We start from the raw sequence: 19,321 nt of genomic DNA on the forward strand, positions 1-19,321 counted from the left end.
CCTCATTAGCCTGCCTTTTCAACACATGTGTATTACGCCCAAGGCGTTTATATGCAGCCGCAAAAGTTGCTTGATTTATGCCTAAACTTTTAAACAAATGTTCCACACTATCATAGCTACTGTTCTCATTTGAAAGAGCCTTCTTGATTGCCGTCATAATGTCTGCTGCCTGCTCTCTTTTCATTTTATTAGAATCTTTCTGACCCTGATTTACACATGCACACGGTGCCAAATTATCTGTCTCATCTACCTGATGCTTACACGTTTTTGTGCAATCTTCACCACTTTTGCCACAACAGAAATGTTCGCGCGGATGCTGGTCTGGGAAAATTGAAACGACAAACAGTGTTTTTCTTTTCACAAGTTTTTGAATGCTGCTGCACAGATGTGACAATGTCCAATAATGTGTCATCTTGTGATGGTAATTCACATGTTACATATTCATCAATGAATTGAATTACCTCTTCATCTGTGTTTTTAATCCATCAGTGGGGCATTCTCGATCCAAAACAGGCAATGGACATGAGGTGGACCACGCTGCTGAAATTCCACCCGATAAAAGTAGTCCTTTATCCTACTTCCGCCCCTCCAGCACTACAGACGCTCTCTGCTTTGCTCCTGCCTGCTTATCTATTTTTCGGCAATATTTTCCTGTTTTTCCGGCTGCATTGCACAAAAATACGAGTGGGAGTTCCTGTTAACTACTAATTCTACAGGATTAAAGTGATAGAGGTCGTGATCACCTATTTTTAAAACTCTTTCACCATTCGGGAATACACGATGCCTCCTCACACTCTGGACTGCCATAAACTGCTACAGAAGATTGCTCTGCTAGAAACCAGAATTTTTGCACTGGAAAATGACAGAACTTCATGACACACTTCCAATGTCTTCAGTCGGTGAGTTAAAACAGCCTAAAACTCAGGCTCAGAGTGCTAATGAAGTGCCAGCATTGAATGATTCCATAACCTTCCCAAAACTTGGTAAACCTGAACCAGTACCAAAGAAACTAACTGAACAGACTGAGTCTACTACCCACTGGTATACGCTGGGCACAAAGCCCAAAAATAATCACACAGACAACAGACTAATGCAAATAAGAGACTGCAGTCATCCCCGACACTACGGCTGGAAAATAGATTTGAACCACTATTGAATTTGTTTGGCTGGGATCCTCTTCTTTGGCTGTATGAAGTGTGCCAAGTGGTCTGTGAAAAGCCAACCCTCCCCTACTGCTTCCTAAACCCAACCCTAAACAAAAGTAAAACAAACTATTTACAAAAAGTACAACATTGTCAGCAGCCTAACGGCTAACTGACAACAGCTAGTATCTAAGTTATTTCAACAAGCACTACAGAAATCACAAAATAGCCGAGTGGGTTGGGAGCTGACAACAGAGAGATTCTGAGAGGAGAGAGAACGGAGAGGCTCATCTTTATAGCTATGGTTGGCAAACTGAGCCAATCAGCTGCAGGCATCCTCAGCCACTCCTACGTCCCAGCCAATGAACTGTCACCTGTCAATTTACACCCAATCAAGACTCATTCACAACACCAGAGACTCATTCACAACACCAGAATAACAATGACGACCAGCATCGTAACATCACATCAATAAAAGAAATGATATCACATCAATAAAATCAAACATCACATCGGTGAGAGAAGGGGGAAGATTAGTGCAGTTTGTTAATTAAGTTAATTAAACTAGGAACAAAAGATCCCTTGTAGATCTAGGTTGTCAAATGTTTTTTGGTTTATAGACCAAACATGTTGACTGTAAAAACTGGTCCCATTTTTGTGGGCCTCCATTTTAGATCTGAAATACAGAAGTGCAAAAATGATCATGTCAAATGTGGTAGTCTATTTTGAAGTATCATTATAGTTTTCCAATGACAACTTTGTCTTTAAGACTTAAAATACATTTTGTACGTTTATAACCCTAACCTTCTTTGAATATCCAGCTTTACACAAATGCCATGACACTTTCAATTTGATATAAATGTAAGTCAGCACAGCAATCATTTTATATTGGCATTACATGTTTACTAATATTGATACTGGCCCCTGATCTGTCAGCAGTCTTTTAGGTGCACCAAATTTGTAAAAGAAATCTAGTATACATTGGTTACCTCATCTGCTGTTTTGCTCTTTAGTGGGTAGGGCTCTGCCCATTTGGCGAAATAATCAATGACACATGTACTGGTCGCCACCTTCTGTCAAAGTTAGTTTACCCACCAGGTCCATTTCAACCAGTTCCAGTTGCTCTGTTACCTTGGAGAAAAATGGCAAAATCCGCCTTCTTTTCTTTAAGATTGTCTCTCTTAGACTGGCACTCTGGACACTGAGCTATCTAAAGCGGAAAAAGATCAATATATTCACAATTATGAATAAACCAATAAAGTCACATGTGATGATACAATCACCACCATAAATAGTAATCACACAGCAGGAGTTTAAAGCATATCAACAGAGATTGATAGTATTCAATCACAGATCACATATTCAGATAATCATTGTCATTGTTCTAAAAAAAATAAACATCCCCTAAGTTACATTAATAATCTTTTACTAAATAGGAGGTGGTCCACCTCATTATTTTGTCACCTTACCCACATAAATGTCACCCTCCATCCCAGCCAATAATAACGGCTTATTATTGCACTGTGCGTTTATTCTACACCACAGTGTCACCAAATGGCTAGAATGAAACTCCTCAAAGATATTATTAGCCTTCTAGGTGCTGCAGACAACTTTGGCAAGATGTTCCATTTGGATTCTTTTACATCTGCAGATATAGTACAGCTGTCCATCTGATTTGATAATGTCAGAAGATTAACTTTTATTTATTGAGAGTGCATGGCAGATGATGACTGATTTTCAAAGTATTATTCTTTACCCTTTATTCTAAGTGTCAGCTCTTGTCTTTATTATTATAAATCTCTGTCTACTGGTTGATCCTTCGGTGTACTGGATGTGGAGTTTTAAAAGCATTACCTCCCTAATGATTTTGTGGTCCATTTTGGCAGTTTCCTGTCCACACTCTAAACCCATCTCTTCCTCTGTTCTCCCTACCTCCATCTAACTCCTTCTCTCCCTTACAACCTCACAAACAAATTATCTATCACTCGCTATCTCTTGCCATCTCACTATAGTCACTGGCACAGCTCTTGGCGTAATGGCAAAACACCTTAACTTCCCACAGATTTTTTTGTGTTTATAGGCTATATTTTATTTTCATTTTATTTAATGGCGCCTTTCATGGCACTCAAGGTCACCTTACAACATATAAAATCAGTAATAGAACATACAATAAACAACAAAGCACCAGTAATAAGACATCAGTACAATCAACAGTAAGACATGCAATAAGCAACAGAGCATAGCTCAGCAGTGAGTTAAAAATCAATATTGTAGTATAAAATAGGATGCAGTTGATGCAGTTAAAGTGAGTAAGCTAGTTTAAAAAGATGGGTTTTAAGAGCAGTTTTGAATTCTGTAATGGAGTCTAGTATGCGGATGTGAGGGGGAAGGGAGTTCCAAAGTTTGGGTGCAGCATAAGAGAAGGCCCTGGCACCCATTGTGCTGAGGTTGATGGTTGGTAGAGCCAGTAGACCTGCTGATGAAGACCGCAGGGAGCGAGAGGGAGTGCAAGTCTGAAGGAGGTCTGTGAGATAAGCAGGGGATAGATTATGAAGAGCCTTAAATGTTAATAATAAGATTTTAAAGTTAATCCGTTGTGACACAGGGAGCCAGTGTAATTGAATCAACAGGGGAGTGACATGTTCAGTGGACTTTGATTGTGTAATAATCCGTGCTGCAGAGTTCTGGATGAGTTGGAGTCGGTGAATACGTTTGTTGGGGATGCCTACCAGGATCGCATTGCAGTAGTCAATGCGTGATGTGACCAGAGCATTGACTAAGACTTCTGTGGAGTGTTGTGTCAAAGCAGGGCGTAGTCTGGAGATGTTTCGCAGATGGAAAAAGGCAATCTGGGAGACATTGTTTATATGACTGGAGAAAGAAAGGGTACTATCCAGGATAACACCAAGGCTCTTAACCTGTGTGGAGACAGGTAAGGTGGCTCCAGCAATGGGGAGTGAGCAAATATTAGTTTTTGAGAGTGTAGATTTAGAGCCAATGAGGAGTAGTTCAGTTTTACTACTGTTGAATTTTAGGTAGTTGTTTGTCATCCATATCTGTAAATCATGGAGACAAGCAGTGAGGGTACTGGAGGGGAGAGTATAAGTGGGCTTAGTGGAAACATAAAGCTGCGTATCGTCAGCATAACAGTGAAAATGAATACCATAGTGCCGGAAGATGTTGCCAAGAGTGAGGAGTTAAATAATAAACAGGAGTGGCCCCAACACTGAACCCTCTGGAACTCCGTGGTGAACTATGGAGCTTTCTGACCGGTAATTCTAAATTTGTACAAAATGTGTCCTGTCTGCAAGGTAGGAGGCAAACCACTGATACACATATGTAGTTAACCCTAACCCTAGCCCTATAAAACCAATTTTAAACTCACAACAGATTGACACATATCTATCTATAGACAACAACATTTGTGAAATATTTATTGAAATCTACAGTATTTTAAATATGGAATTGATGTGGTCAGCTACCCTCTGGTTTGCTGTGCAAGGACCTCACTTTTTCAGCATCATGATCTCCATGGTAGCCTCGTATATGCACATATCACTGCTCTTTATCCCCTAACAGTTAATATCTGTCTTGAAAAGATCAGATAAACTGTTTCACCCCACAATAGGTAAAAACATATGCACACCCGTCTTCAAATTTTGACCACAGTTTAGAAGGGTTCAGATGGAGATGTGAGGAAGTAAAAAAAAAAAAAGAAATGCTCACATGGGACCCAGTATTTGGGTTCAACAAGCTGTCTCCAAACTCTACGACAAAGAAGCTTTTTGGACAATCACCAGATCAATAAATGGCAATTGGACACAATAGTGGGTTTTCAGACAAATAGTCAATAAATTGCGATTGGACATAATAGAGACCTCTCAGACAATGGCCTGAGCTCACAGGGGCTCCAAAAGCATCCAGAAAGCTGTCATGAGGAAATTTGGCAAAAAGCATCACATTGCAATCTATGTAGTAACCATGGTTTTGGATCCTAAATGGCAATGCTATCCAAAGTGGTGATGTTGTGTCAATTAGCAATTTATTCAGTTGAAAATTATCCCAAAGGGGGTATTCCAGTTTTTACCACTCTTCAACATTGTTGTATTTTAGGGCATGTATGTGTGGGCGTGGGGTGGGGGAGGTATGTCCTTTGGACTCCCCTAGCATTTCTGGGTAAGTGCCCATTTATTGATTTTCAACCCTTTTCAGAGTCTGTCCACTGGGTACAGAGGAGAGTGGCTCTGGGATGTCAGAATTTAGTGTTGGCCTTCTTGGAGATGTCACCAAACTACAGCTAATGGAACATCACTTAAGATCATGGGCCAAAGGACAGTTACATTAGATCAGTGTTCCCCAACCCAGTGCTCAAGTACCCCCAGTCTTGCAAGTTTTTGTTCCATCTTTACTCTTGCACACCTGATCTAATTAAGGAATACACATTTTGAATGCTAGTACAAAAAGTACAAATGAAAGGAATACTACCAATCTAGTCGAAACTGTCATGACTATGTTGCAAATCGGCACCATGATAGTTAATGACACTATTCAGTTCTTCTACAGGCAAAGGGTGCTTCCTAAACTCAGTTTGGCATGAACGATTAGACAGACGTGTTGAGGGTTTCATAGCAAACAAAAATTCTATACTATTCTATACTACATTGCAATTATTTCACACAATCACACTCAAACCAAATTAATTTTGCAAGAGGGTTTACAGCTTTAGTTAATCTATAATTAACAACATTACAAATAATGTGTTTTTAAAATGGAGTTTTTATTGATTTTATGTACCTGTCATGTAAATCACATGTACATAGTTGCATTGGAAATTTATATGATTATACAAAGTATTTTTGCATTAGTGGAAAAAACAATCACAAGATTTATTGCATTATAGTGAAAGAATCACGTGATAACTGGTTCCCAAATTGGGGTTTATGGACCCCCAAGGGTCCCCCAAAAAGTTTCCAGGCAGTTCTGTGCAAACTGGGGTATAATTCAATTTCATTAGTGTACTATTAATTTACTATAACCTAGCACAGTGAAAGTGTATAAGACTATTTTCATCATTGGTTTCATTTCCCCCTGTTCTCCCGCCACCTACAGAAAGATCATCTCCAACAACAACTCTCAGATGTGTTTCCCTGGGACAGAATCTTATCACAACAGAGACCTAATGGATGGTTCCTGGGAACCCCTGTTCCATATAATTTGGTTTGCATAAATTAATGACTAGTTACCAACAGGGTGCATTCATACTGAAATTCAGCAATACAAGGGTATACTACAACACAACTTAATACAAAACCATTAGGGTTATAATACAAATCATTATGCAAACACATTTTATTATTTTGTGAAAATACTTAAGAGACAATGGTTGCTTCATGCAAAAATAGCCATTTATCATAGATCACAGTTACACTCATCACCCAGATTCATGAAAATAATATTTAGCCTTAGTGAGGAATTCTCTCTTGTGCTTTATTATGGGCCACTCTTTGCCTTATTAGGCTGAACGGCAAGTGGTCGTAAATTATGCTAAAATGGTGTGTCTAAAAAGCCCTTTGTTTATGGAGATGCAGTATGGGCAGCCTCAACAGCTAAACATTGTTTTGCATCTTAGCCAGAGAGTTTCCTTCATAAATCAGCATCTGTTCATTGCATGCACTCAGAAGAACAAATAAAACAATTAAATTGTTTATCAGCTATTCTACAGGTTTATAACCATCATTTTCCTAACCCTAACAAAAATATGCTCTGTGAACCAAATTCAGAGTGATTATGTTTAATGAATGAATATGTAAACAGTTCATGCCATGGACACTTTGAATGTTTTTCAGTGGCTCAGCGCAGGACATCCACAAAGTTCTTATGCGAGTTGAAACCTTGGACTTGTCGCCTTCCCTACGCAGTCACTCAGTCTTATTCACATTGCAGTACATATTTTGGGAGAGCTGGTGTCTGCATTTGCCTTCTGCCGGATGTTTTCTGATTGATTAAAAGGAAACAAGAAATCACCTATGCACCTACACATTCCTGAAGCTGCCATTCCGCACCACCAGTAATACCCAGCAAGCATTTAACGGATGGCACCATGCAGGAGGTGGCCAAGTTCAACATCAACCCAGACAAGCACAAAATTTTGACAAAATGATATGACGACTGTAGACGTCGTTTTGGTGCTGTATTTACACTGGTTTTCAACATGGGTACAGGCAGTCGTATCAACATCTATTTAATGTCAAACTATTTGCTGGGTATCTTCTGTCACTGCATGAAGTTGGCCCAATTTTAAAACTGATAGATCAAGCATGACATTAATAAACAATTTACCAGTCCAAAAGAATAAAAACCACAGTGCAGTTTCATGGACTCACCTGCTAAGTCTGTCCGTGAGATTTCCACCAGCCCCTCATACAGGCCTTTGATAGGGTTCTCCCCCGCGATCACTACTCCATGAAGCCAGATCAATAGCATTCGGTGACCATGCTCTTTGAAGCTTTTCATACCTAGAGTTACAATTCAAAATTATCATGCTTATCATGTACCTAGTGAAGTTTAAGGTAAGATGACTGAGAAACTAAGCAACTGAGAATGAAGAGGCAGCTATCAATTCTTTGCCTGTCAGAAGAGAGAATCAATGCACCAAATTGCCTTTGCATGAGGGGAAAAAAAGGCAGGTGGGAATTCACAAGCTCATAGTTTGTGACTTGAAAGTTAAGGTTGCACTAGGCAAGATTTATGCAAAATGACACCCATCTTTTCACTCTAACTTACAAAGTGGGACTGTAGTAGAGGAGAGCCTCCCATCCCCAGTATTTGGGATACTCTAGATTCACTGTATTTGTCCAAATTGAATTCTGGTGGCAGGTATGTAACCTTCTCCAGCCACAAGAAAAGATTAATGAAAACAAAACTTCAGAGTGAAATCCAAACTGTCTCCTAAACGGCAGTGAGCGAGGCTCCATCCAGAGAAAGCTGGACTCACCAGTGTTAGATCTTTTCCTCTCTCATCCCTTTGGTATAAAGCATCTGACTGGCCGGGTTGATAAACATCCGTGCGCTGTGTGCAGTTTACTGCCATATTACATGATTTCTGGGTGTTAAAGTTCCAACACTTTTCAAACAGTTGCCTCTCACTGCCCTCTCACTGCCATTTGGAGTCGCCAACGTGTAATGTTGCTTTGTGCAGCTTTAAAAGATGTGTATTTAAAATGTGTTTACAACTAAGTGGTCAGCGTGACTCACCTGTCCACTGTTGTTCTATAGCTCGTATGTGCGCATCGGTGAAGCCCCAATGTTGTGCGAGAATCTTCCATTCCCCACGGCATAGGTGCTTAGTGGCCAGGCTCCACAGGACAGAGCGCAGGTGCTGTGTCTCCAGCTGGTGATCCTGCTTGAAGCTAAGCTGTCTCCCCACCCAGGAATCCTGGTCGCCGCCCATGTGATCCTGGAACCAACAGGTATAACAGTTCTCCTGCTCATAGGGAGTGTTTTGGCATAACGTAAGTGCATCCAGTACCTGTAAGGCTGCACAATACATTTATGCAGCAATAAATGTGATGTGCAGCCATACTACAAACGACACCTTTCAATGTATGTTTTTTCCTGTGCTTGTTTTATTTTTTTCCTAAAAGAACGATGGGTATAAGTACAGTCTGCTTCTGTGACAATGCAAATGAGGATATGAGGTCAGCAAACTCACCTTCTCCCATTTGTAAAAACGGTCTGCTTTGATGATCATGTCTACCAAGATGACATGGCTGCCTCTTGCTGCCACCTCCAGGCAGGTTTTCCCCTGCTGTATATATCAATGCATTGAGTAAAGCACTAGACTGGCAAAGACTGAATAGATTAAATAAGAAATATATTAATAATTCATACTTCATGTTTGGATGTAAAAATATTATCAGGAAAACATAAGATTCAAGAAGAGTAAAACATCATAACCCCAAAGGAAGAAAATGGTAAGCACAGGTGTTGTATTATATGGTTGTGATTCGTTTGTGCCAAACACCATCAAATCCCTGGGGACAGTAAAGTTGACAGCATCAACTTCTTTAACTTATCCTCAATACACAAACAGGTAAGGTGAAGAGAATAGACTGAGCCAGACTGTGTCACACGTGTCCCGACAATAACTGGTTGGGTCGGACCAAGCTATCTAGAGAGAAGTAACTTTTTTTTGTTGTCATGATATGGTAATTTGTCTTACTTACAGTAGGCCTATGAGCAGTGATGTAGTGGTAAAGTCGGTGGTCATCATAAAGAAAAACGACCACCAGAATCCACAAGAAAAGCATTAATTTATGCCTTTTTTTCTGAAAAGACCCCATCCTCATAACATACATCAGGTTGATTCCACTTACTATATGTACTGTGAGTTATGTCATTAAGTTTTGCATCAGTCTAAAAAGGTGAACACATTGCCACTTGTTGAGTAAGAGCTACTATACTATGACAAATAAGTCAAAAGTCTTTCTGAAAGGCAGGATCATACTTTACAACTGAAAAGTGTAACTGACTCATAACTCCATAAATCTATTGGATAGGTATCAAAAAGTACAGACTGAATTCACCAAATGAATCAATTCATGGGTTTCTCACCTATTGCTTCTCTCTGTATTTAGAAGCTTGTAATTCAGAACTGTAAAGAGATGTCAATTTGGTTTTCTCAGAACATGTACAATAAACACTACAGAGTATATACTGCAAATTCATTCATTATTCAGAGCATCCAGCCCCAAGTTGCAGGCCTTATGCGTCACTTGCCTCCTCAATCCAGATTGTTTTCAGTGTGGCATTCTACCTTGGGTAGGGTCATCTCATAAATGTTACTGCTTCTGCACTATACCTTGTCCGTCAGATTGAGGTTAACTCCAGCGATGAGGATCATCTCGGCCATGTCCTGGCAGCCATGCTCTGCTGCGATGTGCAAGGCAGTCTGCTGTCTCTGTGTGAACATGAATCACATGAGAGGCCTGTCAAGTCTGCTATCAGTGCACTGTAGCCTTGGCCTCAATGCTAATGTGAACTTTGCTGAAACAAGATTATACTGAACTCATGCTGCGTTGTCTAGGAACAAGATGCCTCATGGATAAGTGTGTCAGCTTAATGTAATGTAAATAATTGGTTCACGTAAACTTTGTTCCATAACGTGTACCAGTGACTTCGAAACTTGTACTCACATTGTCAGACAAATCCAGGTCACAGTCAGCATCTATAAGTAGCCGTACAATCTCTGTGTGACCGTTGAACACAGCGATGTGGAGAGGTGTGTTGTGTTGCTGTTTAAAAAAAGAAGCAGGACGTGTTTGAATGGTTTATCTTACAACAAACAGAAAAACAGTGAAGAGTTGTTTAATTAGAGTTGGAGTTATCCTAATAATGGGAGCGCCCACCAGTACAGGAAGATCATTATAAAACTGACAGTAGGCCGAGGATGCATCTAAAAGGTTGTTTCTGGTGGCCACAGAGGAATAGCACAATAGTTTACATTTATACAAATCAAAAGTTCATTTGAAAAACCTATTTATAGCTATTTCATTGGAAATCTACGTAATGCCCTATGCTACATTGACTATAAAAAGTATTCACCTCCATTGACCTTTTGTACAAAATTACTACAAGATACATTTATTTAGGCTATTTTGTTCTAAAGTCTACACAAAATCTTTGTTTCAGTCAGGAACACTCGTCATGAAGTTAAAACCATTATTCTATGAATGGTTATACAGTTGTATTTGGCGGTACAGGTTCTGCTCTCTAGGCTGCTACCTGTATGACTCGAAGCCGCATGCTAAAGATTCAGCGAGGAGCGCAATCAAACCTCCAAGGGTATACAGAACAGAATCCAGCAAGACGCATATCTGAGATATGGCATATACAAATCTACAGAAACACCATCGCAAGTGTATTGATTAATAAGAAACCAGACCAGAGGCTGGGTGGTGGAGATGCAGTGTGTGGCAGGTAGGAACCACAGGGATGAATGAGGAGCTGACAGCTTAAATACACCGCCTTGATATAAGTGTCAGATGTGATTAGTGTTTGTTGATCTCAAGTTGAAATCAGCTGATGTGCCGCGCATGACTTGCGTGTCCCGCCTGAACTAACATGATGCATCATGAAAGTATTCATACTCCATCCTGCCATTATAGTTACACATTTGGAATATGTTTTTTTCTTTTCAAAATTGCTCTAATTTTACCTTTCTTGTGAGCAAGTTTTATAACAGGCATAGATTGTAATGGGATTTTAGGGTGTGGGGAGTTTTCTGCTTCATAATACTGGAACACTGTGTGCAATACCAGTGTCACTTAAGAATGACAATTGATTCCAGTTTAGGGAATTTCAAGGAAAAAAAGAATCTATCATCCCTACATCACCATAAGTACAGAGCACTTTTCAGGAGTTTTTTCTATCCAGTGTCTTCATTGACTTCCATAGTAAAGTCAAAGATGTGAATCTGTGTGCCACTGTGCTTTGTATATATTAAAGACCAAATAGCCCAGATGTATTTGGAACTAATGTTGTAGCAGAATGATGTGCATAAAGTCAAGGGGAGTGAATACTTTTTATTGCCACTGTCTTTTGGCAAAGTCGTGCCAATACATCCTGCAAGCTCTAGAAGAGCAACAGAGATGATGTATGGGATCTGCTCTCCTGGATATTCCTGGATATTGTTTCCCACTCCACCTTATTGCTGTTAAACCTGAACACTTGGGAAGACTTATAGATGTGTTCTAGAGACAAATGGATTTCCTGGGTTTTGGCTGCAGCCTTGGTGTGTCACCCCTACTTAGAGGTAGCCACAAACCCCTGTTGATCTATTACCAGCTCAGCTAAAGAGGCTTCAGCATTAATACCAGGGTTCCTACACAGTTTCAACTTCAAAACTCCATACTTTGTCCAGACCTTAATTCCTTGATTTGAAGATTTTAGTGTTCAGTAAGAACTACAGTATGCTGATAGTTGATTAACCCTCCCATATCACTCTATAGATGATTATTCTTCACAGCAACAAATATCAAAATGATGATGGGTTTCTAAAATCATAGAGAATGTGTAGTCGCATGTATATCGGGACAGTACAACAATATTTTTCCATGCTTTTCCAAACCCTTTTGTGCAATTTCCAAACTTGTCAAAACCTGGAAATTACCAGATTCTTTTTTACCAAATTTCCAGACAGAGGAAAATAAGGGTGATATCATGGCTAAGCGGTACTTCCATTTGGTCATCAAAGACCCAGTGATTTAACTGACATAAGCAAATGCAATGTTACCGAAAAAAACAAGTCACATTATACTTACATTGTCTACAGCATCTGTGTTGACTCCTGCCTCCAGCAGCAAGCTGACCTCTCTATCAAAGCCATGCTGGGCCACATAATGGAGAGCATTCATATTCCTCTGCAGACATTAGCAAACATGATAGGAAGGAGTCATGCTCTTTCACAAATACCTTATTGTGCAACTTGAAAATGATCAAAACATTGTACATGGTTATCTCTCATTGTGTGTATTGCATATGATACACTACTGTAAATGAACAACCCATACATTAGTTAGTGCATTGACATTACAGCAGGACTCCAACAGTAGTTTGACACACTCATAGTGACCTCCATCAGCCGAGAAGTGCAATGCTGTGAGACCATCCTAACAAAAGATAAAGAAATGCTTAGTAGGAACTCCATATATGAGCAAGAAATGAAAAAATGCCTTAGTCTATTTTTGCCATTTTATTACCTTACATTATATTGTACTTATTACATAGTTTAACATGTGATTTGATGCTGGTGATTTACAGGTCCACTCACAATATTCCTCTCATCGATGTCTACCCCAGTCTCCACAATCTTCTGCAGCACCTCTGTATGTCCATGCTTCGCTGCTAGATGTATGGCAGTGTTGTCTTCCTGCAACCCAGGTATAAAAGATCACCATGGCAAGATCATCATCTCTGATAATATCCTATAAATATATACACCAAAACATGCTACCAAGTCTAGAAAAGACTGAATAGTTGGGGTGCGATCACACCTACAGTTTGTTTTCTGTGGTCTGAACCAAAATGGAAAAGTTTACTTTGTTGTATTTTTGTATTTGGTTGGTTTAGATTCACACTGCCCATTTATAAGTGAACCGGGGGGTTGATTCCAGTCCCTGTAACTTTAGGTGCACAACTGCTCACCTGGCCAAATGAACTGAACTAAAGGTGTGAACGCTCCAGAGTTTGAATAAACTGCTCCAAACATGCTAGGTGTGAACGCAAAGCAAAATGTGAAATAAAGCCTTTTAACTTTTTTGCCATTACCCTCTTCGTTTTTTAATGCTGCCACATCTGTTTGCTTTCTCATTCAAGATGACTTATACTTGTCTTTCCTTCATGTTCAACAGCCCTTGACATGTATGTTTGTTTGTTTGTTAGAGTAAAATTGCTAGATTTGTGTATGTGTGTGTGTCTCTACCTTGTCCTTCAAACCATGTGTACAACCCATTCCAATTAGGAACTCCACCACCTCCAGTTGTCCGTGTTCGGCAGCCAGGTGAAACGCCGTCTTCCCAGACTGACCAGAGAGCAGTCATCAGATTACACATAGGAGCTACTACACACAGTGAGTGTGGTTACATGCACACAGTGTTCCAGACAATAAGTCATACAGTGCAAATTTATTTCACACATTCAAAAATGGAAATTCTGTGTGAATGTGTATAAAAGATTTGATCACATAATTCCAAAATGTTCGAATGTGTAACTAGAATCCATTTTTTTCCACATGCAAGAAAAGAGTTTAAGTTGCACATAATATTTTATGAACAAGTAGAAAAAATGTGCACAGATAATTTCAATCTGAGTGTGCATAAGATTCAGACAGAGAGAATTTCAGAATGTTTGAGTGCAGCCTTGTTTGTGGCTGCGCAACTACTCATGCAAAGGTGAAACAAGCACACACAAAACTCAGTTACATTTGTGAGAAGGCTGTGTTTGTCTTGGTATTCGATTAACCAGTTGAGATGGACGGATTAGCATCTTATTTGACTATCAATCAGGGAGCGGCTGGGTGATATTTGAGATTGCAGGCAGTTACCTTGTCCTCTGTGTCGAGGCGGATATTCTCCAGGTCCTCCATGATGAACTCCAGCACTCTGATGTGGCCTCGCTGGGCAGCACAGTGCAGCATGCTCAGACCATTCTGTCATATGGATGCACACACACACGAGGATATGTTCATTCATAATCAACTGATTCATCTAGTATTAATCAGCCAATAGCCTAATCGTTTTATTATTTCTGTGAGGTGAAGTGAGGCAGGTCTTACCTTGTTTTGACAGTTGAGCTTTGCTCCACAGGCCACCAGGATCTGCAGGATCTTTAGGTGACCAAACCAGGATGCCAGAAGCAGGGCATTCATGCCAAACTGTGAAACATATTAAAAAATAATGCTGTATAATAATTCAGCTAATGTTTGTACTGCATTAAACTAATACCATTTCACTGGGACTGAAAGACATACACTTGTGAAAGCAATTATAATATAACAACATAACAGTAATCGGGTGTACAGAGTATAGCTGGTGGCTATGTGGTGAGCATTAAAATATCAAGTCAAACAGAAAACCATGGGAAAAATTCCCTGTTGAAGAAAAACAGCCTAGACCAGGTACAGCTGGTTGATGGTCTGAGCTGTTTTTGATGGGCAGTCATCTTGCTGTTGGGCCTGTTTGGAAAACATTTCATCTGGCTTGTCTTAAAGCCTGTTTCCAAACATGGCTGTAGGAGAAGAGAGTGGAGAAGGCAGAGAGATACAGTCGAGAAAGAAGGAAGATGGGCGCTACCTATAGTAAAAACCAGTGGATATTTGCCAAAAAAAAAGAAGCGAAAAAGAGTTTAAAAATTACAAAGAGATTGTGTATTTGTTTTCCATGTAATTGTTTTAACAAATTTAGAAATGGAGATACAAGATTGTCTATTTGGTGCTTTTTTTCCAGATACAGCAATTACATGCATTTTAGTTCAATTTTTAATGATTTTAAAAAGTAAAGAGTTAGAGAAAGTGAAATGCTCAGCTGTCTGAAGACCGTTACCCACATGACCAACAAGAAACACCATCATAGTGCTGAAACCAGCTTAAACAGCAAGAAACACATCATAAGACTGCCACCAGCTAAGACCAACAGAAAACCTTCCAAAATATTTACTAAGCTGGCCACCAGCATAACCAGCTTGACTGGTCTAGGCTATTTTTTTTCAGCAGGGTTATATTGTATGTGTGTATTCGTACTTCTATCCATGTGAGAACCAGTTTGAGATTTAGACCTTTTGATTTTGTATTGATGCAGTTTGAGTTTCTGTAGGTGGCGCTCGTTTCTTTGTCTGTTCAGTCATGGTGGCTATCACTGCTCCTGCTAACTACCCACTTCTTCTATTTATTCCAAACAAACTGCAAACATAAAGTCACTTCCTGTGCAGCAGAGGATTTTTCCCAGGAAAGACACCAGACACCGGCTGTTTAGAACAGCAAATGTAAAAGCTTTCATGAACTGGATATAGGTTGAATAACTATTGTGTTACATCAATTGGCGATAGAGAGTAGCAAAACAGACATTTAATTACACGAAAATGTTGCAGATTACTACTTTAAGTAATATTAGTTGGAGAATGAATATAATCAATGGAAAGTCATCATAAAGCTAGAAGTACAAGGATGTGTGCGTACACTGTCCTCCTCATCCACTTCGGTGTCATGGTCCAGTAGGAGACGAAGAGCCTGTTCATTGCCAGCTCCAGCTGCCCAGTGCAGCGCCTTGCGATCTACCTGCAGGAGGAGGAGGAGGGTGTTTGGTGGTACTTAAAATGTTGCACAGTATTTTATCCCTGGGGAAGGCCTAAATCGAAGCAGAGAAACAGTTAAGTGATGGACACAATCACCAGAAGTCCATTCATTTTCTATAGAGCTATGCAACCATGGAGACTCAGACGATGTGTGAACGGGCAACAAGCTTGTTGGCTGAGAAAAGTTGGCCACAGCTGAACTTTTCAGTCATCGGCCGTCAACAGCCAATCAGATTTCCGTGCTTCCTTGTTTACCTACCGATGTGATTTTGTTTCATGAACAATAGCTCTGCCTGGCAAAATGGATGAGAAGTGGATTCCAGCCATTCTAAACTTCCCAGTTCTCAACAACCTTTTTTTGAAAGACTAAGGAATAAACTTCTCAAAAACAAAGCTTGGAGAACGGTTACATCCATCGTTGGGTTGATGGTAAGCTCTGAAGTCATTTTATTGAGTTTGCACATACAAGGAATTTTACTTGGTGATTTGCTCCTGTAGATCACATTAAACAAATTATAATTAAACAAAGTAGAAAACAACACAATGATGAGGTAGTAAATTAAGAAGTATATACAAGTATAAGTACTTCATTTACTACTCCTTTTTATAGATATTTTGACATATCCCATTTGGAGCTTGCTGACTCGGGAGTCAATATTCTCTGTTGGTCCAAGTACTACAGGTATGTAAGAGACAAATTATATAAGTCCAAAATCGTCAAACTTATCCATACGAGGGATAGTTCAGTATTTTGAACCCTGGGCCCAAATAACATGTTTTCTGTCATGATCCCTGTTAGTAGAAACCATAACTTCGCTATAGCCGCCTGCTCCGCCCGTCCAGTAACACCAGGCTGCAGCCTCCTACTCTACTGCAATAGAAACCTAGGGGCATACACCAGTCTTTGAAAACTATGATAAACGTTGTTTTGCAAAACACGACGCTCACAGTATAATCATACCGGTGTCAGTATGTTATCTTGAAAACATTTTAAAAAGCCGAGCTGGCAATATTGGGACCGCTCATTTTTCTCATTGGCTTAAAGAACAGAGTAGGTCAGAAGAGACAGACTGGTCAAGTGTGATGTCATTTTTTTTGCCCAAATATGGATCCTGCCCCCTTTTTTAATATAGCGTGAAAGTCCATCGACCAACCAAAGACTACAGCAGCTGATTTCACTGATTAACACACCTTCAACCAGAGGAACTAATCAGTGAAATGAGCTGCTGTAGTCTTTGAAATGAAAACCTGCAGAATGTCAGCCATGGTTGACTAGCTCTGCTCTAGAGTATTCAGCAGCAAAGTAATGACTGGCACGACACTGAGAAATCTGCTAAAACAGCAGTTATACGATACATGTGAGACGTGCATGTTCGCCCTACAACAGGCTCACTTTATTTTTGGCCTTGACGTCCACACCCTTCTTGATCAGCTCCTGCATTTTCCCCGTGTCGTTCCTCTTCGCAGCATCATGGAACTCCTTTTCTGACCAGAGCACTGTGGGGAATGATGGACACAAGAAGGGCTGGTGTCAAAAAGGTGTCCAAATCTGCTCCTTACATCACTGAATGACAAGGACGTCCATATGACAAAAGTCATATGGACTCACATGTAGCTTTTTTATTAGATGGTTTTGGTAACCTGTCATCCTGCCAGGTTAGAGATTTAGCCAGCAGGGGGAGTCAAAACAAATCTGATTCCAGTCCCTGTAACTTCAGCTAAGCATGATGGACATGATGGGAAGCCACAACGTCCTGTTGATCCTTGTGGAGGCGCTGTGGGTCAAATTCTACCACTCATCTGTGATGGGAGCAGCCCACCTGATAACCCAAATGACATACCTGCTCTCATCCACCTTTTTATTCTAACATCCAAGTCAGGTTTCTTTATACTGTAGGTGCTCGCCCAAAATAGCACAAGGGAGAGAAAGAAGGTTGTTGAACGACATTCTGGGAAATGTAGGAAATCACTAATTGAAGTAGACAGGTAAATTGAGGGAAGGTGAGTACACACAAAAAAAAACGGTTATAACACTTCATCACATGATAACTGCACATCATAGATGATGAAATATAACAGTGTAAGAGGATGAGGGTGGAGTTTTCCTTTAAGATTGACAGACTAAATATATTTTTGATCTAATAGCAATCCACCGGTCAGATTTATGTGATTGACAGCAACCTATAGCGCCGATGTGTGCTGTTCTTTCGTATGGACGTAACTGGATGCCAAAGTCCATTCAAAAATCTGTCAATTTCGTGTTGCCTTAGTTATGATAAAGGTATATAAATTATGGAGCATGACTTAAAACCTTTCCACATCTTTTAGGAGGGACTGGTATATTCGGCATACAAGCGACCCATCAAGCAGCACTTTATTTCAATAAAATCTCAACTTTTTTGAAATGGTTAACACTTCTCGCTAGTCGAGATTTGTCGAGTGGCTCCTAATGATTCGGAAAATGTGTCAAGTCATGTTCTACCAGGTGTGTACATTTGCCAATAAACAAGTCAACTTTAAATTAGCCTACCACCTTTTTTGAATGGAGTTTGACATACCCTCCCCATTCAAGAAAAAACGGTAGTCTACGCATTGGTCAACCATATAAAACCGATGGGAATCCAAATATTTTAGCGACAGTATCATTAAGGCTGTTTGCTGCCTAACGGCAAATCATATGAATAGGACCAACATGAATGGGTGCATATCAAGTGTAGGCAGATAGGCAACACGGACATCCTGCTGACAACATGACAGGTCGCTAAAGAGGAGCAGCTACAGAGTAGCAAAACGATGCTGTTTCAAGCACATAGCCTACTTACAGATATCATCCTCCGACACCAGGTCGTCCTCCATCTTTTCAGTGTTTTAAAGGCGGCTCTGACTCATTTCATTGTCTTATCTTATTTTATTGTCGCATTTCATTCTGGTTTCTATTATATGATGAGGTTGTACGCTGTGCTGGAAAGCTATTCATACCACTGTCAAGCTAAACAGAATAAAATAGGAAATACAGAAGACTTCCGGTCACAGCCTTCAAAATAAAACCCTTATTGATGAGCGTTTGAGTTGTACAGAAATTAAATTTAAGTCACTGAGGCAAGTCTCAACCAGATTTAAAAAAAATAAAATAATGAAAATCTCTCTGAAAGACACCTCCGTCCCCTGGCTCCCTCTGAGCCATCTCTCAAACTTTTGCAGCAGTTATTCGGAAGCCGGTAGGCCTACTCACTCACTTGGTGGCCACCAGCATGACCCCAAAAAGGACACCTATGCAGGGCAGGTGCAGTGGGTAACCAGCACAGCTACCGCTGCAGCTAGTGTGTGTGTGT

The 19,321-nt window shown here is 40.1% G+C and overlaps 1 protein-coding gene across 3 annotated transcripts; it reads right to left on the reverse strand.

Moving 5' to 3' along the window:
- Positions 1 to 5,942: 5,942 nt before the first annotated feature.
- On the reverse strand, positions 5,943 to 18,947 carry ankdd1a (ankyrin repeat and death domain containing 1A). 3 transcript variants are annotated; one of them, XM_078283609.1, is made up of 15 exons: positions 18,812 to 18,947; positions 17,383 to 17,486; positions 15,874 to 15,972; positions 14,476 to 14,574; positions 14,245 to 14,349; positions 13,624 to 13,722; positions 12,973 to 13,071; positions 12,713 to 12,811; positions 12,464 to 12,562; positions 10,337 to 10,435; positions 10,003 to 10,101; positions 8,854 to 8,949; positions 8,397 to 8,598; positions 7,530 to 7,657; positions 5,943 to 7,136 (listed from the first exon to the last, which is right to left on the reverse strand). In XM_078283609.1, exons 1-15 carry the CDS (start codon positions 18,843 to 18,845, stop codon positions 7,071 to 7,073), a joined length of 1,527 nt encoding a protein of 508 aa, XP_078139735.1. In that variant the 5' UTR covers positions 18,846 to 18,947; the 3' UTR covers positions 5,943 to 7,070. The 3 variants fall into 3 exon arrangements, with proteins under 3 accessions (XP_078139735.1, XP_078139729.1, XP_078139733.1); XM_078283603.1 differs by having other exon boundaries at positions 7,526 to 7,657; XM_078283607.1 differs by having other exon boundaries at positions 7,526 to 7,657; positions 15,874 to 15,968; positions 18,812 to 18,840.
- Between the last annotated feature and the right edge of the window lie 374 nt (positions 18,948 to 19,321).

The sequence above is a fragment of the Centroberyx gerrardi genome, chromosome 1 (genome assembly GCF_048128805.1).
Source record: "Centroberyx gerrardi isolate f3 chromosome 1, fCenGer3.hap1.cur.20231027, whole genome shotgun sequence".
Classification (NCBI taxonomy): Eukaryota; Metazoa; Chordata; class Actinopteri; order Beryciformes; family Berycidae; genus Centroberyx; species Centroberyx gerrardi.

What these genes read in the sequence shown, in the direction of transcription:
- ankdd1a (XM_078283609.1), bottom strand. Translation starts at nt 18,845, where the DNA reads ATGGAGGACGACCTGGTGTCGGAGGATGATATCT. An exon ending in CACATGGTTTGAAGGACAAG is followed by an intron (nt 13,072 to 13,623) that starts GTAGAGACACAC and finishes CCTGGGTTGCAG; the next exon opens with GAAGACAACACTGCCATACA. An exon ending in AAATCTCACGGACAGACTTA is followed by an intron (nt 7,137 to 7,529) that starts GCAGGTGAGTCC and finishes TTAATCAATCAG; the next exon opens with AAAACATCCGGCAGAAGGCA.